The sequence below is a fragment of the Pristiophorus japonicus genome, chromosome 1 (genome assembly GCF_044704955.1).
Source record: "Pristiophorus japonicus isolate sPriJap1 chromosome 1, sPriJap1.hap1, whole genome shotgun sequence".
In the NCBI taxonomy this organism is placed as follows: Eukaryota; Metazoa; Chordata; class Chondrichthyes; family Pristiophoridae; genus Pristiophorus; species Pristiophorus japonicus.
The window spans coordinates 13,941,795-13,965,434 of NC_091977.1; the positions used below are offsets into that span (position 1 = coordinate 13,941,795).

Genomic DNA, 23,640 nt, shown 5'->3' on the forward strand with positions numbered 1-23,640 from the left:
AGTCCCTTCTTGCAAGTCGTTAATATAAATTGCAAATAGTTGGGGTCCCAGCACTGATCCCTGCAGCACCCCACTAGTTATTGGTTGCCAACCCGAGAATGAAGCATTTATCCTGACTCTCTGTTTTCTGTTATTTAGCCAATCCTCTATCCATGTTAATATATTACCCCCAACCCCGTGAACTTTTATCTTGTGCAGTAATCTTTTATATGGCGCCTTGTCAAATGTCTCTGTAAGTCCAAATGCACCACAGGAGCTCGGGAACCATCTCCCCAGAGGGCGATTAGAGATTAGGAGAACTAGTTTTATACGGTAAGTTGTTATGATCTCGAATGCACTGCCTGAAAGGACGGTGGAAGCAGATTCAATGGTAGCTTTCAAAAGGGAATTAGGCAAATACTTGGAAGGGCAAAATTTTACAGGGCTGTGGGGAAAGAGCAGGAGCAGGGGGGGGACTAATTTGGTATTCTTTCAAAGAGCCAGCACAGGCACGATGGGCCGAATGACCTCCTTTTCTGTGCTGTATGATTCTATAAGAAATTTTTTCACACAGAGGTGGTGAACTTGTGGAATTCTCCACCACAGAAGGCTGTGGGGGCCAAGTCACCGAATATATTTAAGAAGGAGATCGATAGATTTCTAGACACAAATGGCATCAAGGGGTATGGGGCGAAAGCAGGAATATGGTGTTGAGATAGAGGATCAGCCATGATCATATTGAATGGCAGTGCAGGCCCGAAGGGCCAAATGGCCTACTACTGCTCCTATTTTCTATGTTTCTATGTAACTTGCCATATAGGGCCATATGGGGGCCCCAGAATACCAGATCCAAACATCAGACAGATCGATCACCATTTGGATATCATCAGACCAGCCAAGGAGCAGCGTAGAAAAACAATGGCGTTTGGCCAGACGGGCCTGCGGTGTCACCCCGCCCTCCCCCCCCACCCACACCAAGCGGCTAGGGTTTGAGACAGGGTCAGGACGAGGACAAGTGGGCAGCGGATATTCTGTCTCAATGCACTTGTGGAGGTGCAGCAGTTTCTGGGCTCAGCCCTTTCCCTCCTGCAACGGGGTTGTCCATCAGCCACGGCATGTCTTACGCAGATTCACTCACCTGCCTGTATTCCAGTATGATTTTAGGCAGTGGATGGAGTTCCTGAAGCTGCAGCAGCTAGTAAATAAAATCAGACAACAGGCCTGCCTTAATATTTAAACATTCGAGAACACTGGTAAACAAAGCCCTCCCTGCCTTATCTTACAGGCAGCATTCATGCCAAAGAATTATTCCCAGGAAAGAGAGCTGATATTTTTATTGGATTGCACCGTTCCGAGCATGAATCTTTTATAAGGTAACCAATCACTTAAACGGCCCTTTTAAAATCTCATAATTCATGGCAACAAAATTCAAAAGCATTCTTCCTCTAAATAAATCTCACTTAACTCTATGATCCTAATACTCAGCAGTTCGAAGCATAAAATAAAAACTAGATAGTACTGCGTGCCTCGGGGTTGGATCGTAAAGCAGCAACATCAGATGTTTTGACTCATTTGAATTAGGAAATTATTATTCATGCTACTTTACATACTGCTGTTTGAGCTCATAATCCTAAGATCATATAGAATCATAGAATCATACAGCGCAGAAGGAGACCATTCGGTCCATCGTGCTGTCCAATTAGTCCCTCTCACCTGCTCTTTCCCCATAGCCCTGCATATTTTTCCTTTTCAAGTATTTATCCAAATCCCTTTTGAAAGTTACTATCGAGTCTGCTTCCACCGCCCTTTCAGGCAGTGCGTTCCAGATCATCACAACTTGCTTTTTTGTCATTTTTTTTCCCTCATCTCCCCTCTGGTTCTTTGGCCAGTCACCTTCAATCTATTTCCTCTAGTTACTGACACTTCTGCCACTGGAAACTGTTTCTCCTTCTTTGCTCAATCAAGAGCATTCATGATTTTGAACACCTCGATCAAATCTCCCCTTCACCTTCTCTGCTCTAAGGACAACAACCCCAGCTTAGCTTCTCCAGCCTCTCCATGTAACTGAGGTCGTTCATCGCTGGAGCCATCCTCGTAAATCTCCTCTGCACTCACTCTAAGGCATACTTAGTGAATTTAATTACACTTGTGATCATTGCAATTGAAATTCTGATCCCTTAGTGACTTGACATTTACAGTGTATGTATTAATGCAATAAGCAAAGTCAGTGTCCTAATCATTAGAACTTTGCTACGTTTACTTCAGAAGAGAAAGAAAAAGTTATCAGAGCTTCGCACAATGGGGGTAATTTCAACCTAACCTTCCCAGTGAAGTGTAAAATGGGGCGGAATCTAAAATGGGGATCTGGCCCGAACCATACTGGTCCCGCGGTAGGGTTTCGGTTAAAACAACCACGTAAGCAGGTGTGGTAACCACTTCATAACAACCATTCATCATCAATCAAGTTTGCTTTGGAACAGCAGAGTACAAAAACTTTTGATGAAGGCAATGTGGTAAGGTTAATACTAGAGTGGTACTAGCCCTGATATATTGGTCGCAGCACCCTCAGGAGACAGAGGGGACAACACTGCCAGAGTTATCATCATCATAGGCAGTCCCTCGAAGTCGAGGAAGTCTTGCTTTCACTCTAAAAGTAAGTTCTTAGGTGACTGAATAGTCCAATACGGGAATTACAGTCTCGGTCACAAGTAGGACACACAGTAGTTGAAGGAAAGGGTAGGTGGGGAGTCTGGTTTGTGCGACAGCTGCAGGAAAAATGCAGGGAGCAGCGCCAGCCCCTATACATGGCCTTCTTCGACCTTACAAAGGACTTTGACACTGTCAACTGCGAGGGTCTATGGAGTGTCCTCCGATGCCCCCAAAAGTTCGTCCACATCCTCCACCTGCTCCACGACGACATGCAAGCCATGATCCTTACCAACGGATCCAGTACAGACCCAATCCACGTCCGGACCAGTGTCAAACAGGGCTGTGTCATCGCCCCAACCTTCTTCGCAATCTTCCTTGCTACCATGCTCCACCTCACAGTCAACAAGCTCCCCGCTGGAATGGAACTAACTACAGAACCAGTGGGAAGCTGTTCAACCTTCGCCGTCTCCAGGCCAGGTCCAAGACCACCCCAACCTCTGTCGTCGAGCTACAGTACGCAGACGATGCCAATGTGTCTGCGCACATACAGAGGCTGAACTCCAGGACATAGTCGACATATTTACTGAGGGGCGTACGAAAGTATGGGCCTTACACTAAACATCCGTAAGACAAAGGTCCTCCACCAGCCTGTCACCGCCGCACAACACTGCCCCCCAGTCATCAAGATCCACGCCGCAGCCCTGCACAATATGGATTATTTCCCATACCTCGGGAGCCTCTTATCAACAAGAGCAGACATTGATGACAAGATTCAACACCGCCTCCAGTGCGCCAGTGCAGCCTTCGGTTGCCTGAGGAAAAGAGTGTTCGAAGACCATGCCCTCAAATCTACCACCAAGCTCATGGTCTGCAGGGCTGTAGTAATACCTGCCCTCCTGTATGGCTCAGAGACATGGACCATGTACAGTAGACACCTCAAGTCGCTGGAGAAATACCACCAACAATGTCTCCGCAAGATCCTACAAATCTCCTGGGAGGGCAAGCACACCAATATTAGAGTCCTCAACCAGGCCAACAGCCCCAGCATTGAAGCACTGACCACAGTTGATCAGCTCCACTCGGCAGGCACATTGTCCGCATGCCAGACACGAGACTTCCAAAGCAAGTGCTCAACTCGGAACTCTTTCACGGCAAACGAGCCAAAGGTGGGCAGAGGAAACGTTACAAGGACACCCTCAAAGCCTCCCTGATAAAGTGCAACATCCCTACCAACACCTGTGAGTCCCTGGACAAAGACCACCCTAAGTGGAGGAAGTGCATCCGGGAGCTGCTGAGCACCTTGAGTCTCATCGCCGAGAGCATGCAGAAATTAAGCGCAGGCAACAGAAAGAGCGTGCGGCAAATCTGTCCCACCCTCCCTTACTCTCAACGACTATCTGTCCCACCTGTGACAGGGACTGTGGCTCTCTTATTGGACTGTACAGCCACCTAAGGACTCATGTTAAGAGTGGAAGCAAGTCTTCCTCGATTCCAACGGACTGCCTATGATAATGATCGGAATTACAGTCACAGCCCAACACAAGAGGGGGCGGTCTTGGATTTAGTTTTGGGGAATGAAGCTGGGCAGGTTGAAGGAGTATTAGTGGCGGAGAATTTGGGTGCCAGTGACCATAATTCAGTCAGATTCAAGTTGTTTATGGATAAGGACAAGAATAGGCCTGGAATAAAAGTTCCGAATTGGGGAAAAGCTAATTTTGCTAAGTTAAGGAATGATTTGATCATAGTGGACTGGAAACAGCTACTTGTGGGTAAATCAGTGTCGGAATAGTGGGAGGCATCCAGAAGGCTCAGGCCAAACATGTGCCCTTAAAGAATAAGGTTGGGAAAAATAATTCTAGAGCCTCCTGGATGTCTAGGGACTTACAGGGGAGGATTAAGAAAAAAAGGGACGATTATGTCATATACCAACGGCTGAATACTTCAGAATCTTTAGAGGAATATAGAAAGTTAAGAGGCAAAATTTAAAAGGATATTAGGAATGCTAAGAGAGAGCACGAGAAATTCTTGACCAGTAAAATTAAGGAAAACCCTAAGGTGTTCTATAAATATATTAAGAATAAGAGGGTAACTAAAGAAAGAGTAGGGCCTATTAGAGACCATGAGGGTAATCTTTGTGTGGAGGCAGAAGATGTTGGTAGGGTTCTTAATGAATACTTTGCATCTGTTTTCACAAAGGAAAGGGGCAATGCAGATACTGCTATTGAGGAGGAGTGTGATATTCTGGATGAAATAAATATAGTGAGAGAGCAAGTATTAAGGGGTTTAGCAGCTTTGAAAGTAGATAAATCCCCAGGCCTGGATGAAATGCATCCCAGGCTGTTGAGCAAAGTAAAGGAGGAAATAGCAGAGGCCTTGACCATCATTTTCCAGTCCTCTTTGGATCTGGGCATGGAGGATTGGAGGACTGTTAATGTAGTGCCCTTGTTTAAGAAGGGAGAAAGGGATAGCCTGTCAGCCTAACTTCAGTGGTGGGAAAATTACTGGAAAAAATCCTGAAAGATCTGCATTTGGAAAGGCAAGGATTAATTAGGGACAGTCAGTACAGAGATGTTAAAGGGAGATCGTGTTTGACTAATGTGATTGAATTTTTTGAGGAGGTAACCAAGAGGGTCGATGAGGGTAGTGCGTACTATGTAGTATATATGGACTTTAGCAAAGCTTTTGATAAGGTCCCACATGGTAGACTGGTCATGAAGGTTAAAAGTGCAGGGCAAAGTGTCAAGTTGGATTCAAAATTGGCTTGGAGGTAGGAAGCAAAGGGTAATGATTGATGGATGTTTTTGTGACTGGAAGAATATTTCCAGTGGGGTTCCGCAGGGCTCAGTACTTGGTCCCTAGCTTTTTGTGGTATATATCAACGATTTAGATTTGAATATAGGGAATATGATTAAGAAGTTTGCAGACAACACTAAAATTGGCTGTGTAGTTGATAATGAAGAGGAAAGTCATGGGCTGCAGTAGGATATCAATCTACTGGTCAGGTGGGCAGAGCAGTGACAAATGGAATTTAATTCAGAGAAGTGTGAGGTGATGCATTTTGGGAGGCTAATAGGAAAGAGTATACACATTAAGCGGTAGGTCACTTAATAGTGTAGATGAACAAAGGGACCTTGGAGTGCTTGTCCATAGATTCCTGAAAATAGCAGGCCAGGTGGGTAAGGTAGTTAAGGCGGCATATGGAATGTTTGCCTTTATTGGCCGAGGCATAGAATATAAGAGCAGGGAGGTTATGCTTAAATTGTATAATATTTTGGTTGGGCCACAGCTAGAGTACTGCGTGCAGTTCTGGTCGCCATATTATAGAAAGGACGTGATTGCACTAGAGAGGGTGCAGAGGAGATTTACTAGGATGCTGCCTGGAATGGAGAATCTTAGTTATGAGGACACATTGGATAGGTTGGGTTTGTTCTCATTGGAGTAGAGGAGGTTGAGAGAAGACCTCATCGAGGTGTACAAAATATTAAGGGGCCTGGACATAGTGGATAGTAAGGGTCTATTTCCATTGGTGGAGCGGTCTATTACGAGGGGGCATAATTTTAAGATGGTTGGTGGAAGGTTAAGAGAGGATTTTAGGGGGGTCTTCTTTACGCAGAGGGTTGTGGGGATCTGGAAATCGATGCCTGGAAGAGTGATGGATGAAGAAACCCTCACCACTTTTAAGAGATGGTTGGATGGGCACTTAAAGTGCAGTAACCTGCAGGGTTACAGACCTAGAGCTGGTCATTGGGATTAGACTGGATGACCTTTTGTTGGACGGTGCAGATATAATGGTAAGTATTGCAGGGAATAGAATACGGCCAGGGTAATCTCCTGGACTAGTGTCGATCGCCTGGATGGGTCGGAGAGAAATTTTCCCAGATTTTTTTCTCCCTAAATTGGCCTGGGTTTTTATCTGGTTTTTGCCTCTCCCAGGAGATCACATGGCTCCCGTTGGGTTGGAGTGTAGATGTTTTCAGTATAAGGTTTGTTGCAGTGGTGTGAGGCGGACTGGTTGGGCTGGGTGCTCTTTGCCTTTCCGTCATTGTTCATATGTTTCTATGTAACCTTTAGGGCTGCTGACCAAGGGTCATGTGGCTCTTTGTCGGCCGGCGTGGACACAATGGGCCGAAATGGCCTCCTTCTGCGCTGTAAATTTCTATGTTTCTATGTGTCGGTGGGGATGTTGCATTTTTTCAAGGAGGATTTGAGGGTGTCCTTGAAACGTTTCCTCTGCCCGCCTTGGGCTCGCTTGCCGTGCAGGAGTTCCGAGTTGCACGGCAAGTCAGAGTTAGTCCTCTTGATGGCAATCCGGTAACTGTTGCTGAAAGTGCTATAATGTGGTCGTTGGGGAGGAGCCGAGCTCCACTGCCGTGGTCCTGTGGTTGAATAGCCTGCCTCACTGCCAAGGCTCACTGCTGGGCTTCACCGCCGGGGCTCACCGTCGAATCTCACTGCCGGGCCTCACTGCCGGGCCTCACCGCCGGGGCTCACCGTCGAATCTCACTGCCGGGCCTCACTGCTGGGCCTCATTGCCGAGGCTCACAAGTGAAATATGGGCACTTGGATATGGCACTAGAGATGGGTCTGTGCCATGGGACAGTGTCCAGCCCCTTCAGAAGCAGAGAGGTGAAAAAAGTAGGTAATTCGCAAAGGAACCAGAGGGGGAGATGGGGAGATTTTTTTTTTTTACACAGCGAATTGTGATGATCTGGAACGCACTGTCTGAAAGGGCAGTGGAAGGAGATTCAGTCGTAACTTTTCAACAGGAATTAAATAAATACTTGAAAAGAAGAAATGTCTAGGGCTGTGGGGAAAGAGCAGGGGAGCGGGACTGATTAGATCGCTCTACCAAAGAGCCGGCACAGGTACGATGGATCGAGTGGCCTCCTTCTGTACTGTGATTCTAAATAGAAAGTAATTAGAGTCAAAACATAGAATTACATAGAACATACAACACAGGAACAGGCCATGCTGCCAGTTATGCTCCACTGGAGCCTCCTTCATCATCTTCAATCCTTCATCATCTACAAGCGGCGGCCTGGAGCAGCGTGGTGGCCCCGACCTGCGAGCGACCATCCGCGGCAGGTCGGGGCCATAAAAGGAGCGGCGTGGCGACATACCACGACAAGGTACAGCGCGAGCTGGTGCAGGAGGGCGACGGCAGCGAAGAGCGACGTCATCAAGGTCCAGGTCGGTGATTGGAGCGTGGGCAGATACAGCAGGAGCGGCGAGGTCGGGGGCAAAGGAGCGGCGAGAGATTATCGAGATTGTTCGGGGCCAGAAGAGGCGAGGGCTCAGGGGCAGCACGGGCTAGCCCACACTGCAATATGTGTGCGCACTCGGCCCGTGCAGCAGAGCAGGCCTCCAGTCGTCTTGGTCAACCCTTGCCATTGGACTAAGAACGTGTAGTGGCTGGTGTGCAATGGCCACCACGTGTTAAAAAAGTTCACGCACAAGGATTTTCCACCCTACACTATGTAGTTCAGGACCTGGAATATTAGGTCCTTCATTGAAACACCTGTGAACTCATCCTTTTTCGGCGTGGAAACAAGTCATCCTCGTTTCGAGGGACTGCCGATGAATATTAGCATAAAACATCTGATCCTGAGCACCTTTAGTCACTCACCACTGCCTCCCCATGCAGTCACTCACCACTGCCTCCCATGCAGTCACTCACCACTGCCTCTCCATGCAGTCACTCACCACTGCCTCCCCATGCAGTCACTCACCACTGCCTCCCCATGCAGTCACTCACCACTGCCTCCCCATGCAGTCACTCACCACTGCCTCCCCATGCAGTCACTCACCACTGCCTCCCCATGCAGTCACTCACCACTGCCTCCCCATGCAGTCACTCACCACTGCCTCCCCATGCAGTCACTCACCACTGCCTCCCCATGCAGTCACTCACCACTGCCTCCCATGCAGTCACTCACCACTGCCTCCCCATGCAGTCACTCACCACTGCCTCCCCATGCAGTCACTCACCACTGCCTCCCCATGCAGTCACTCACCACTGCCTCGGAGGTTGACTGCTGCTGCCGTAGGTCTGTTCTCGGAAGCTTCTTTTTCTCACAAAGCAGGTGTAAGCGCAGTTTGTCGAACAGAATCTACCTCAGTTCAGGGGATTGAAAATAATTAAATTACTTTTCAATCAAAAGTGAAACGGTTTTAACCTATTCCGCCCATGTGACACTGCCCGGTTTTACTCACCATTGAAGACGACAGAGAACAATATTGGCCAGAGCGCAAAACCGGCGTCCCACCCAATTCCGTGGGTTATCGCCTGCCGCATTTGGAAAGAGGTGACATGATAGGTCCAAGTCAGCATGGATTTGTGAAAGGGAAATCATGCTTGACAAATCTTCTGGAATTTTTTGAGGATGTTTCCAGTAAAGTGGACAAGGGAGAACCAGTTGATGTGGTATATTTGGACTTTCAGAAGGCTTTCGACAAGGTCCCACACAAGAGATTAATGTGCAAAGTTAAAGCACATGGGATTGGGGGTAGTGTGCTGACATGGATTGAGAACTGGTTGTCAGACAGGAAGCAAAGAGTAGGAGTAAATGGGTACTTTTCAGAATGGCAGGCAGTGACTAGTGGGGTACCGCAAGGTTCTGTGCTGGGGCCCCAGCTGTTTACACTGTACATTAATGATTTAGACGAGGGGATTAAATGTGGTATCTCCAAATTTGCGGATGACACTAAGTTGGGTGGCAGTGTGAGCTGCGAGGAGGATGCTATGAAGCTGCAGAGTGACTTGGATAGGTTAGGTGAGTGGGCAAATACATGGCAGATGAAGTATAATGTGGATAAATGTGAGGTTATCCACTTTGGTGGTAAAAACAGAGAGACAGACTATTATCTGAATGGTGACAGATTAGGAAAAGGGGAGGTGCAACGAGACCTGGGTGTCATGGTACATCAGTCATTGAAGGTTGGCATGCAGGTACAGCAGGCGGTTAAGAAAGCAAATGGCATGTTGGCCTTCATAGCGAGGGGATTTGAGTACAGCGGCAGGGAGGTGTTGCTACAGTTGTACAGGGCCTTGGTGAGGCCACACCTGGAGTATTGTGTACAGTTTTGGTCTCCTAACTTGAGGAAGAACATTCTTGCTATTGAGGGAGTGCAGCGAAGATTCACCAGACTGATTCCCGGGATGGTGGGACTGACCTATCAAGAAAGGCTGGATCAACTGGGCTTGTATTCACTAGAGTTCAGAAGAATGAGAGGGGACCTCATAGAAACGTTTAAAATTCTGACGGGTTTAGACAGGTTGGATGCAGGAAGAATGTTCCCAATGTTGGGGAAGTCCAGAACCAGGGGTCACAGTCTAAGGATAAGGGGTAAGCCATTTAGGACCGAGATGAGGAGAAACTTCTTCACCCAGAGAGTGGTGAACCTGTGGAATTCTCTACCACAGAAAGTTGTTGAGGCCAATTCACTAAATATATTCAAAAGGGAGTTAGATGAAGTCCTTACTACTAGGGGTATCAAGGGGTATGGCGAGAAAGCAGGAATGGGGTACTGAAGTTGCATGTTCAGCCATGAACTCATTGAATAGCGGTGCAGGCTAGAAGGGTTGAATGGCCTACTCCTGCACCTATTTTCTATGTTTCTATTAGGTTAAAGTTACAGCCTATTTGTTTCAAATTCATGCACTGAATGAATCGCTTACCTCAACAGTGAATTCATCAAGATAAAAATCGATTTTATTTCCAAACATTAGCTGCAGGGTCCGAACTTGACCAGTTCTCTGGTGATGGATTCTCAGACAAACGCTCAACATGGCTAACTAATTTCTTCTCGCTGTTATTTTAACACAGGAGTACACCAGTTTGCTTTAAGTGAGCTTAACAGCGACATGTGTCAGCACACGCCTCTGAGTCAGAAGGTTGTGGGAGCACATAATATCTAGGCTGACACTCCAGTGCAGTGCTGAGGGAGTGCTGCACTGACGGAGATTTAACATCTTTCAGATGAGATATTAAACCGAGGCCCCGTCTGCCCTCTCAGCTGGACGCAAAAGATCCCATGGCATTAACTCGAAAAAGAGCAGGGGAGTTATCCCTGGTGTCCTGGCCAATATTTATCCCTCAATCAACATCACTAAAATAGATTATCTGGTCATTGTCACATTGCTGTTTGTGGGAGCTTGCTGTGCGCAATTTGTCTAGGGCGTTACCCACATTAAAACAGTGACTAAACTCCAAAAGTACTTCATTGGCTGTAAAGCGCTTTGAGACGCCTGGTGGTCATGAAAGGCGCTATAGAAATGCAAGTTTTTCTTTTAGTTGTTTGACATTAAAAATGCACAGAGGTAAAATCCAGCAGGAGTGTGTCGAGTGTTCATCCAGGGAAACTGCCAGTAGGAAAATCCATCCCCTGAACTCTGTCGGTTGTAAATTACCAAATACCAGAGAGGGTGGTGAAACTGCTGCAGGATTTTCCCCTGTGTGTAGGGGCGGAAGCAGAGAGGGGGGAGTAAGGATGAGTTTATAAGATCACACTGGTTCGGAGAATGTTTTGACCCTGGTTGTAGAACTCCAGGCTCCCAGGGGTTAGAGTCTCAGAATAAGGGCTCGGCCATTTAGCACTGAGATGAGGAGAAACTTCTTCACTCAGAGGGTGGTGAATCTTTGGAATTCTCTACCCCAGAGGGCTGTGGAGGGGCTCAGTCATTGAGTATATTCAAGACAGATCACTAGATATTTTGATATTAAGGGATTCGAAGGATATGGGGATAATGCAGGCACGTGGAGTTGAGGTAGAAGATCAGCCATGATCTTACTGAATGACAGAGCAGGCTCGAGGGGTGCACCCATACCAGCTCTGTCCTTTTCAAAAATTCATGTTATTCATGCACTAAATAGGCTTCAAATATCTTCTGTAAAATATAAAAACTCTTATGTACAAACATATAAAAATATTTGTCTGTATATTATTCCCTGCATCTACATACTTCAAATTGTTGGGCTACTAATATTTCCCATAGAAGCTGGAAAAAATATATACAGTTAAAGCACGCTCGAATAGGATTTTGTCCACACTGTGTTGATGATCGGATTGACTAGAGACTGTCTTGTTTTGCAGATGACACCAAGTCATGTGGAAAGCAGAATGTTTAGAGGGAAGGGATAGATGTTCACAGTTGTACAGAAAGGGGCTGCGGGAGGGTCCGTGCAACCCGTCCAACAGATAGCCCTGTTAAACCTTTGTTAATAAACCAAATAGTTCTTAATAGCAAGGTGTTGCCATGAATTCTTAAGCAAGGAACCCATGAAGCAAATACATTACAACTAGTTAAAGAGGTCACGAGCCAAACAGAAGAAATAACGAGCTGTTTACGTATGGGAGAGTTTGCTACTTAACGCAGTGAAAAGCCTTTCATTTTTACATCGGATCACAAAGGATTTACAGCACAGAAACAGGTCATTCGGCCCAACCAGTCCATGCCAGTCCTCTCGAGCCTCCTCCCATCCTTCCTCATCTAATCTATTCCCTTCCCCTTCATGTGCTTGTCTAGCCTCCCCTTAAATGAATCTATACTATTCGCTTCAACCACCCACTGTAGTAGCGAGTTCCACATTCTCACCACTCTTTCGGTAAAAAGGTTTCTTTCCTACTTGATTTCTTGGTGACTATCTTATATTGATGGCCTTGAGTTTTGTGGAAACACTCTGGGGCTGAAATTGAGCCCCGCCCCAAACGGGACGCCCCTACCGGATTTGAAAATTTTTCTCCAAGTCCATGGGGCGGAGAAATTCACATCTTTGATATTTTTTTTACCTCGCTGAGGTGTTCCGGTCGGGTGCGGGACGGGTCCACCACCCCGGCCAGTCATCAGCGCCGCGCTGATGATGTCATCGCGCTGACAGGTCACAACGTCCCTCAGTTAAAGGGGAGGGCCGCTGCAAACTCTGCAGCCACTTTAGTGGCAAACACTGGGCCACCAGGGAGGGTTTCGGCCGGGCCAGCGGCCTGGCACCCAAGAGGCCGAACCCGTGGCCATAACTGTTGGCCCGACCTGGCAGTCGGCCGACTAAAAAATATCATGGCATCGCCGGCAGTGCCACCTTCCCTTTAAGGGCGGCCGCGTCGCCAAGCCACAGAGAGTTTACCGACAGCGAAAGTTGGCGGGGACACCGACTGGCGGCGGCACCGCTCTGCGGGCCAATTCCGGGAAGGGGTCAGCGAGTGCACACCATGGCGGGAAAACGGGCAGCGCGGTCCCCTACACCGCTCCAAACCCGAGGAAGAGCAATTTTTAAAATGGCAGCCCCTCCGCGGAGACTCAGCGGCCAGTCCACACTGACCATTGGCCGCTGCTTTCAGGCGGCCAGAGGCCTTATAGAAAGGAGCAATTTCGGCCCCTCTCTCTCTCTCTCTATATACTCTGTCAAAACCTTTCAGAATTTTGAAGACCTCTATTAGGTTAGCCTTCAGAGCCTTCTCTTTTTTATGGCTCAAAAGAGTAGATGTATATTTTATTCAGCAGAGAGTAAGATCGATATGGCTGGGAAATAAAACACAGAAAATGACCACCTGGAGCACTGGATCATAAAAGAAAAAAAATGATAGCCTTGCATTTTTACAGCATCTTTTATGATTACCAGACGTCCCAAAACGCTTTACAGCCAATGAAGTGCTTTTTGATGTGTAGTCACTGTTATAATGTAAGAGACTCGGCAGCCAATTTGCACACAGCAAGCTCCCACAAACAGCAATGTGGTAACAACTAGATCATCTGGTTCTAGTGATGTTGAATGAGGGATAAATATCAGCCAGGACACTGGGAAGAACTCCCCTGTTCTTCTTCGACATATGATCTTTTACGCCCACCTGAGAGCAGATGAGGCCTCGGTTTAACGTCGCATCTGAAAGACGGCACCTCCAACAGTTCAGCACTCCCTCAGTACTGCAGTGGGAGTGTCAGCCTAGATTGGTGCGCTCAAGTCTTTGGAGTGGGACTTGAACCCACAACCTTCTGACTCAGAGGCGAGAGTGCGACCCACCGAGCCACGGCTGACACAGACCTGGATCGTGACCTGGATGATTGGGTTAGCTGAATAAGCCTTTCCTGTCTTAATAAATGAAAGCTTACCTGTCGAAGCTGATTGCTGCTGGTCAAACGGAACTGTTCTCCAGCCACCTGATGTGCCTCCTGTTCTAGCTGTTTCTGTCGTACCTGAGTGATACCAAATAACAATACTGGTCATTCTGTCACCTTAACAGCAGGTCCCTGCGATTACCACGGACCTAACAAAGTGCCTCTACCTTAAACAACAATCACTTCAGATGAAAGTGTAACTGCTGTGCATTTTCTGTTTTTAATTCACATTTTCCACATTTGCCATTTTACGAGCAGATTGCAACTGAGTAGGTGATGGAGGGATTAGATCTCATCGCCCTTGCCTCTGGCCATTGGAGCCTGCAACTTGTAACTGCCGTGGCAATGCAACAACATGCTGCCTGAACCCTCCTAATGCAGCCTCACCCCAGGCACTGCTTCTCATTTCTGATGGTGAGGAGTGGAAACCCAGGGTCTGGTAGCAGCAGAGAGAGCTCTGGGTAATTTAGGGACAGCGTGTCAAGCGTTCAATGGAGAATCAGCGCCTCCCACCCCCCAGTCTCTTGTAGCCCAGTTTCACCTCGAAGCACACCGCTGTCTCTTTGTACTCCCCCCATCGCCACCCATTCCCTCCTACCTGAGGATATCCTGGGGTCCAGCAAGACTGGGAAGGGGTTCAGAACATTGGGGCGGGGGGGTGGCAGGAGAAGGGTGGAGTCTGACAGTATTAGGAGCTTGCGGTGATCTGGGATCTGAGTCTAGCAGCCTTGTGGGGCAAGGGGGCCCAGGGGAATGTGACCCAAACTGCCGTTGACCGCTTTTTGGACCATCAGGAGCCAGCCTTCCACTATGTTTCCATTCATGCCCCCTGGCCCCTTCACAGCCCCTTCTGTGCCCTCGGGCAACCTTACCACCAGTGGTTCCTGTATTTGTATTCCTGCTTTAAGGCAAGAACACAAAGACAGGAAATAAATTATTTGCTTCTGCGTGCACCATGCATTCCTAGCATGTCTATTGGGAAACAGCTCTCCTCCCCAACTAGTGATTCTTCATCCATTATAATTGGAAGCGTGGGAATGTACACTTTATCATTCAGTACACTAAGTGAGTTAGCTTAATTTTCCAGTCTTTAATAAAGATAAATATCAATTAAAAAAAGAAAGATTACCTCATAACATGCTCAAAGGTTCATTATTTATATAATTTCCAAATTTTTATCTCAGAAAATATCGTTAAGACTCGAAAATGGTTCAGGGAAGAAATTTAGCTGAATTTTCAATAGCAACAGAAGCGGGTGACTAAAAAAAGAAATGCATGTGGCTTTGATTTTAACTCCAGGTGGAATTCCCCACTCAGGCCTGAGTTAAAATTACAGTCGGGTCTCAATGATGTCATCAGGCCACAACATGCACGTGTTCAGAAGGATCCTGTTGGCTGCGGGCATGTGTCCTTGCTGCCTGCTCAGAAGAACAGGTTAAAATTGCAGATGTTGCGATCATGGCGGATTTTGGACAGGTAAGAGCCAGGGATGATTTTAACTGCCCAACCACCAGGCTTCTGCTGACAGAGTAGGGTTAGAATCACCCATCTCAATAAACAATCTTTTTGTTTTGTTTGCTAACCATCAATCAAAAGCACAGGTGCGGTCTGCCTGCGAGGAGCTCATAGCAATAAAGTTAATAAATAATTAAGTCCATAATTAAGATCAAGGTGACTGAACACCTCAAAAATTTTCAGTTGAGTAGAGAGAACTAGCATGTACTTGTGAAAGGTAGGTCATGCCTGACAAACCTGACTGAATCTTTTGAGGAGGTGACTAAAGTAGTGGACCGGGGTATTTCGATGGAGGCTACTTATATGGACTACCAGAAGGCATTTGATAAAGTCCTACATAAGAGACTGTTAATTGAGGGAATTGAGGGAAAATTATTGACCTGGTTAGGAAATTGGCTGAGCGGCAGGAGATAGGTAGGAGGGATAATGGGTAGGTACTCAAATTGGCAAGCTGTGGCTCGTGGTGTCCCGCAGGGACCTCAACTATTCACAGTATTTATTAACAACATGATGATGGAATAGAAAGTCATATATATCCAAACCTGTCGATAACACAAAGATAGGTGACATTGTAGGCAGTCTAGATGGAAGCATAAAATTACAAAGGGATATCGACAGATTAAATGAATGGGCAAAACTGTGGCAAATGGATTTCAATGAGGGCAAATATGAGTCATCCATCTAAAAAGGACAGAACAGGGTACTTTCTAAATGGTGAAAGGCTAAAAACAGTAGAGGTCCAAAGAGACTTGGGATCCAGGGCCATTAAAATGTCACGAACAGGTACAGAAAATAATCAAAAAGGCTAATGGGATGCTGGTCTTTATATCTAGAGGACGAGAATACAAGGGGGTAAAAGTTGTAGGAGTAGAAGTTATATGGGTAGAAGTTATGCTGCAGCTATACAAAACCCTGGTTAGAACACACCTGGGGTACTGTGAGCAGTTCTGGGCACCACATCTTAGGAAGGACATATTGGCCTTGGAGGGAGTGCAGTGTAGGTTTACCAGAATGATACCCTCACTTCAAGGGTTAAGTTACGAAGACAGATTACACAAATTAGGGTTGTATTCCTTAGAATTTAAAAAGTTAAGGGGTGATCTGATCAAAGTTTTCAGGATATTAAGGGGAACAGAGAGGGTAGATAGAGAGTAACGATTTCCCCTGGTTGGGTATTCTAGGACCAGGTGATAGAGTCTAAAAATTAGAGCCAGAGCTTTCAGGAGTGAAATTCGGAATCACTTCTACACACAATGGGTGGTTGAAGTTTGGAACTCTCATCCAAAAACGGCAATTGATGAGGTGGTGGGGGTCTGGAACTCACTGCTTTAAAGTGTGGTAGAGGCAGGAACCCTCATCGCATTTAAAAAGTACTTGGACATGCAAGGCTGCAGACCACAGTGGGATTACGCTGGATAGCTCTTTTTAGACCAGTGCAGACACGATGGGCCAAGTGGCCTCATCTGTACGGTAAATTTCAATCTTAAAATGCTGGTTGCCTCTGAGCTGCAAACTGAAACTGCTGAGCACATTCCAACCACAAGGTCCCCGACCAAGCCATTTTGAACTCTGAATAACCTCAGACCATGTTACATAGAAACATAGAAAATAGGTGCAGGAGTAGGCCATTCGGCCCTTCAAGCCTGCACCATCATTCAATAAGATCATGGCTGATCATTCCCTCAGTACCCCTTCCTGCTTTCTCTCCATACCCCTTGATCCCTTTAGCTGTAAGGGCCATATCTAACTCCCTCTTGAATATAGCCAATGAACTGCCATTAACAATGCTCTGCGGTAGGGAATTCCACAGGTTAACAACTCTCTGAGTGAAGAAGTTTCTCCTCATCTCAGTACTAAATGGCCTACCCCTTATCCTAAGATTGTGCCCCCTGGTTCTGGACTTCCCCATCATCGGGAACATTCTTCCCGCATCTAACCTGTCCAGTCCCGTCAGAATCTTGTAAGTTTCTATGAGATCCCCTCTCATCCTCCTAAACTCCAGTGTATAAAGACCCAGTTGATCCAGTCTCTCCTCATATGTCAGTCCTGCCATCCCGGGAATCAGTCTGGTGAACCTTCGCTGCACTCCCTCAATAGCAAGAACGTCCTTCCTCAGATTAGGAGACCAAAACTGAACACAATATTCCAGGTGAGGCCTCACCAAGGCCCTGTACAACTGCAGTAAGACCTCCCTGCTCCAATTCTCAAATCCCCTAGCTATGAAGCCCAACATAGCATTTGCTTTCTTCACCGCCTGCTGTACCTGCATGCCAACTTTCAATGACTGATGAACCATGACACCCAGATCTCGTTGCACCTCCCCTTTTCTAATCTGAGGCCATCTAATATTCTGCCTTCATGTTTTTGCCCCCAAAGTGGATAACCTCACATTTATCCACATTATATTGCATCTGCCATGCATTTGCCCACTCACCTAACCTGTCCAAGTCACCTTGCAGTCTTTTAGCGTCCTCCTCACAGCTCACCCAGTTTAGTGCCATCTGCAAACTTGGAGATATTACACTCAATTCCTTCATCTAAATCATTAATGTATATTGTAAAGAGCTGGGGTCCCAGCACTGAGCCCTGCGGCACCACACTAGTCACTGCCTGCCATTCTAAAAAGGACCCGTTTATCCTGACTCTCTGCTTCCTGACTGCCAACCAGTTCTCTATCCACGTCGGTACATTACTCCCAATACCATGTGCTTTGATTTTGCACACCAATCTCTTGTGTGGGACCTTGTCAAAAGCCTTTTGAAAGTCCAAATACACCACATCCACTGGTTCTCCCTTGTCCACTCTACTAGTTACATCCTCAAAAAATTCTAGAACATTTGTCAAGCATGATTTCCCTTTCATAAATCCATGCTGACTTGGATCGATCCTGTCACTGCTTTCCAAATGCGCTGCTATTTCATCTTTAATAATTGATTCCAACATTTTCCCCACTACTGATGTCAGGCTAACCGGTCTATAATTACCCGTTTTCTCTCTCCCTCCTTTTTTAAAAAGTGGTGTTACATTAGCTACCCTCCAGTCCATTGGAATTGATCCAGAGTTAATAGCCTGTTGGAAAATGATCACCAATGCATCCACTATTTCTAGGGCCACTTCCTTAAGTACTCTGGGATGCAGACTATCAGGCCCCAGGGATTTATCGGCCTTCAATCCCATCAATTTTCCTAACACAATGTCCCGCTTTATAAGGATATCCTTCAGTTCCTCCTTCTCACTAGACCCCCGGTCCCCTAATATTTCCGGAAGGTTATTTGTGTCTCCCTTCGTGAAAACAGAACCAAAGTATTTGTTTAACTGGTCCGCCATTTCTTTGTTCCTCATTATAAATCTGACTGCAACTGACCTACGTTTGTCTTCACTAATCTTTTTCTCTTCACATATCTATAGAAGTTTTTGCAGTCAGTTTTTATGTTCCCAGCAAGCTTCCTCTCGTACTCTATTTTCCCGCTCCTAATTAAGCCCTTGGTCCTCCTCTGCTATATTACAAAATTCTCCCAGTCCTCAGGTTTGCTGCTTTTTCTGGCCAATTTATATGCCTCTTCCTTGGATTTAACACTATCCTTAATTTCCCTTGTTAGCCACGATTGAACCACCTTCCCCGTTTTATTTTTACTCCAGACAGGGATGTACAATTGTTGAAGTTCATCCATATGATCTTTAAATGTTTGCCATCCACCGTCAACTGTTTAAGTATCACTCGCCAGTCTATTCTAGCCAATTCACGTCTCATACCATCGAAGTTACCTTTCCCCAAGGTCAGGACTCTGTCTCTGAATTAACTGTGTCACTCTCCATCTTAAATCTTAATAAAGAATTCGACCATATTATGGTCACTCTTCCCCAAGGAGCCTTGCACAACAAGATTGATAATTAGTCCTTTCTCATTACACATATCCCAGTCTAGGATGGCCAGCTCTCTAGTTGGTTCCTCGACATATTGGTCTAGAAAACCATCCCGAATACACTCCAGGAAATCCTTCTCCACTGTATTGCTACCAGTTTGGTTAGCCCAGTCAATATGTAGATTAAAGTCACCCATGATAACTGCCGTATCTTTATTGCACGCATCCCTAATTTCTTGTTTGATGCTGTCCCCATCCTCATTATTACTGTTTGGTGGTCTGTACACAACTCCCACTAGCGTTTTCTGCCCTTTGGTATTCTGTAGCTCCATCCATCCAAGCTAATGTCCCTCCTTACTATTGCATTAATTTCCTCTTTAACCAGCAACGCCACCCCGCCTCCTTTTCCTTTCTGTCTATCCTTCCTAAATGTTGAATACCACTGGATGTTTACTTGTAACATTTACACTTTGTGGCCATGAAAGGACTGGCCGCCTTAAACAAGCGAGTTTTTTACCATTTGCGTGGTATAATTGCCGTCATTATAAATCAGTGCATCATCCAATTCACTGTGAACAACACCACAGAAGATCCTCTACCATTTTAATCAAATGCAAAAGTACAGCATGAAAAAATTATTACAAAAAGGAGCTTGGATACGATACCCCGAGCAGTTCAGATGTTCTCTTTAGATCTTCTTTATTGACATGTATTCTGTAGTTTTCCATCACTGCAAATAAACGACAAAAGTCTCATCACTGAACCTGACATTTATAAAGAAATTCAAACCTTTAGTGCAGGCCGTTAAGGCTGGTTTTGAAGAAAAAATGGTAGCCGCCTTGCTTCCGCCCATGTCCACCCATATTCGGCAGTCAGGGGCACTGCCTGCGCTCCCCGCAAGTATTTTAGTTACCAGGAGCCTGACGTCAACCAGCATGCAAATCTGAAGTGACGTGTGCTCAGCGATATTGGACGTCGCCGCTCGACTTACCGCCCTCTCCAAAGCACGTCCATGCGTGTAGCTGTTGACAGCGCGTAGAACCAGGAGAAATCAGCGGTGAGCTATAAACCATACAGTAAACATTCTGTACAATTCACATTTACCGTGCTAAGTTACACCCAAGTAACTGACGTTAATTGTCTTTTAGTTTATTGCAAAAGTTTTTTAATATGATCCAGATTGAGCTGGCTTTTTTTTCCGTAGTTGCTTAATTTAATTTATTTTTTGATCTTTCCATCAAGAAACAGTTTACATCAAGAAAATGCTGATGAGCCCGCTAAACGGAGAAATATTAAGATTTATCGAGGGTTTATTGATCGTATAGAAAACCATGGATGTGAAATTGGGCTCCTTTGCACCTCCCGTTAACGCCTCCATGGGGGGCATAAACGGGGTGCAAATGGTTTTGTGGTGGCGCTACAACGTTGCGCCCCGATCTCTTTCGCCCGAAGATCATGACGTGATCATCATACGTAGCGCCCCGGACCCGAAATTGCGTTCCGCCCCCTGCAGCAGTGCTAGGCAAAAACACCGCCAGCTGCAGGAGGCGTGCATCATGTGGCCGGCCTCTTCAGGGACGATGATTAGAGGCAAGGTGGCCGATGTACTTTAAAAAAACTTACCTTCTCTCTTGCAGGTTTTCTTGCGGGTTCCTGCCCGTGATCGATCGGCCAGGCGCTGTGCTCGAGTGCCGGGTTGATCGGGCAAGATCGCGGCTGCCGACGTGGAGAAGGTAAGTTGTTGTTCCTTTGCAGAGCCTGCAACGATGGCCCTTCCCCTTAAGGGAGGGAAAGAGCCTTTCAGTGCGGCAGTAGTGCATGGCCTAGTGTGCAACGCTGCTCCACTCACTGCCCCTCCTGTTGCAGATTGAGGTCCAGGAAGGAAGTGCTGATTTAGGGTTGTAAATCTGTGGAATTCACTTCCTCAGAGAGCTGTGGAAGCTGGGACATTGAATAAATTTAAGACCGAGATAGACAGTTTCTTAACCGATAAGGGATTAAGAGGTTATGGGGAGCAGGCAGGGAAGTGGAGCTGAGTCCATGATTGGATCAGCCATTATCATATTAAATGGCAGAGCAGGCTCGAGGGGCCGTATGGCCTACTCATGCTCTTATTTCTTATGTTCTTATGTTCTTAGTGCTCCACTTCCTTCCTGGAGCGCAACCGTCAATTTTTTTTAAAAGTTTGAAGCTATTAGCGCCTGTCGCTAAGTTTTCAAACTTTTAAAAGTTAGTGCCCCAACTACCAAATTCCTCACCCCGTAACTTCTCAACTAGCCCCATATCTCATAAAGATGTGAAATAGCAATCTGTATTGTCTGGAGAATCGGGAGGAGACGGGACGGGGCAGGATCACCATTGTTTTGTATCGTGATAACGTAATTGGTGTGTCCCACTAAAAGTCTTCAATTACAAATTGGACGAAGGGATTAAAATAGTCTTAGCTCATACATGTCCTGCATCTATGCCAGTTTTTCACTTCAAAATGTACTGTTAATAAGTTGACTGCCCAAGAACGCCACACCTATCCCTTCAGCCTTCTGCTGATGTTACCGCCGGAAAGAGCGCGTTGCGAGGGAGCTTTTGCGCTGCGCTCAATTAAATCAGCAGGCAGGCCTAGTTGGAGGTGGCAGGGCAGGTTGAGAAAGCAGTTAAAAAAAGCTTACGGGATCCTGAGCTTCAGAAATACAGGTATAGGGGCCGAAATTGCCCCTCTCCTTAAGGCCTGTTACCATCGCAAATCAGCGGCCACGCTGGGGAGTGGAGTGGTCGCTCCTGTTAGCCCAATTGCCCTCCCGAGTTTTCCGGGCAGTGCCCCGATCCCTCCCCCACCGCTCCGCTGCTGATGATCCATGGTAAGCACGTCATCACCATGCGCACCGCCGATCTAACCCCCCCCCCCCCCCCCGACGTCAACATTCCCCTTGGAAAATCTTCAGCCCACCCAGCGGTGCCAAAACAAGCTTTTTCCCGGATGTCCAGTGAGGCTGTGGCCTTCTTCAGCGGCGGTGTTAAAGAGTTAAAGAGTCGGGCTGGGAGCGCTCCGAGAGACGTATGGGGGCGGGGAGAGAAACCTAAAAAAACACAAAAAAAAATTCACAAAACATTGCCCACACCACAACACAAGTTGTAAAAAAAAGAAAAAGAAAAACCAATCACACTTACCTTAGGAGTCTATTACTCACCTCTTCGCTGACGGGATGGTTGAACCGCCCTGATTTCCCAGGCAGTCAGTGTGAGGCGCAATTCCGGTCGGACTGGTTGGGCAGGAGCTCAAACTCGCGCCGATGTTGCAACCAGGGGCGTTGCACACCGGCGCAGCTCTTCCAGGCGGTACTGCTCCGCGCCACCGCAGAACCGGACCCGAGGATCGTTGCAGGGCTGACCGCCCGCCCAGAAGACCCCACCGCCGCCATTGCCGCTTCGGGCGAAAAACGGAGCACAGAAGACCGGAAAATCCAGTCCAATATGTTGCTTTGTAACCAACATGTGTTGTCAAGCAAATTAAATGTTCTTCCAAGACTGGAATCGCATTACCAAAGTATGGCTCGCAGCTACAACAGCCGCACAAGACCAGGAATCCTCCCTTATTTCAGGATTTCAATTGCATCTAAACATAAACGCATAGGGGAGGAAAACTCCAGAATGGAGCAAGTTTTGTAAGATTCTGCTCGCGGCAGTGAGCCTCGCTCATCGGGAGCCAGGGATCAGGGTACCAGGACAAGGCGGCCCGATTTACAAAGCTCACCGGAAATTCAGGGAACAGAACACCACAAATTTACCCCAAATGTACCTTGCTGCCTGCTTTCGTCAAGTAGACTTTGCAGCGTGTACCAAGAGGCCTTGAAATGAAGTTAGACTAGCATGCAAAATAGCAGGGAACTCCTTTCCCTGCTATTTTAACAAAACGATTAACCTGTTCTTTTAAACTGGTTTGGGTTGACTGGGCTAATGCATCTGTAGCGTAGGGAGGAATTTTATGTTTCCACTTATGAGGGAGACTAAAACTAATCGCCATGAATATAAGACAGTCACGAAGAAATCCAATGAGGAATTCAGGAGAAACTTCTTTACCCAGAGAGTGGCTAAAATGTAGAACTCGCTACCACAGGGAGTGGTTGAGGCGAATAGGATAGATGCATTTAAAGGGAAGCTGGATAAACACATGAGGGATATGCCGATAGGGTGAGTTGAAGAGGGGTGGGAGGAGGCTCGTGTGGAGCATAAACACCGGCAAGGACCTGTTGGGCCGAATGGCCTGTTCTTGTGCTGTGAAATTTGATGTACAGAGACGATTCACTAGGCTGATACCGGAGATGAGGGGGTTACCTTATGATGATAGATTCAGTAGACTGGATCTTTATTCGTTGGAGTTCAGAAGGGTGAGGGGTGATCTTATAGAAACATTTAAAATAATGAAAGGGATAGACAAGATAGAGGCAGAGAGGTTGTTTCCACTGGTCGGGGAGACTAGAACTAGGGGGCACAGCCTCAAAAACAGAGTTGAGAAGGAATTTCTTCTCC

The 23,640-nt window shown here is 46.7% G+C and overlaps 1 protein-coding gene across 1 annotated transcript in view; it reads right to left on the reverse strand.

Annotated features, from left to right (window-relative positions):
• poln (polymerase (DNA directed) nu) overlaps window positions 1-23,640 on the reverse strand; it is a 520,953-nt gene that overhangs the window by 399,471 nt on the left and 97,842 nt on the right. The window contains exons 9-12 of the mRNA XM_070877627.1: window positions 19,782-19,846; window positions 13,733-13,816; window positions 8,643-8,738; window positions 1,118-1,174 (exon numbers count right to left, since the gene is read on the reverse strand). Coding sequence (XP_070733728.1) covers window positions 1,118-1,174; window positions 8,643-8,738; window positions 13,733-13,816; window positions 19,782-19,846 — 302 coding nt within the window. The remainder of the gene's footprint in view (window positions 1-1,117; window positions 1,175-8,642; window positions 8,739-13,732; window positions 13,817-19,781; window positions 19,847-23,640) is intronic.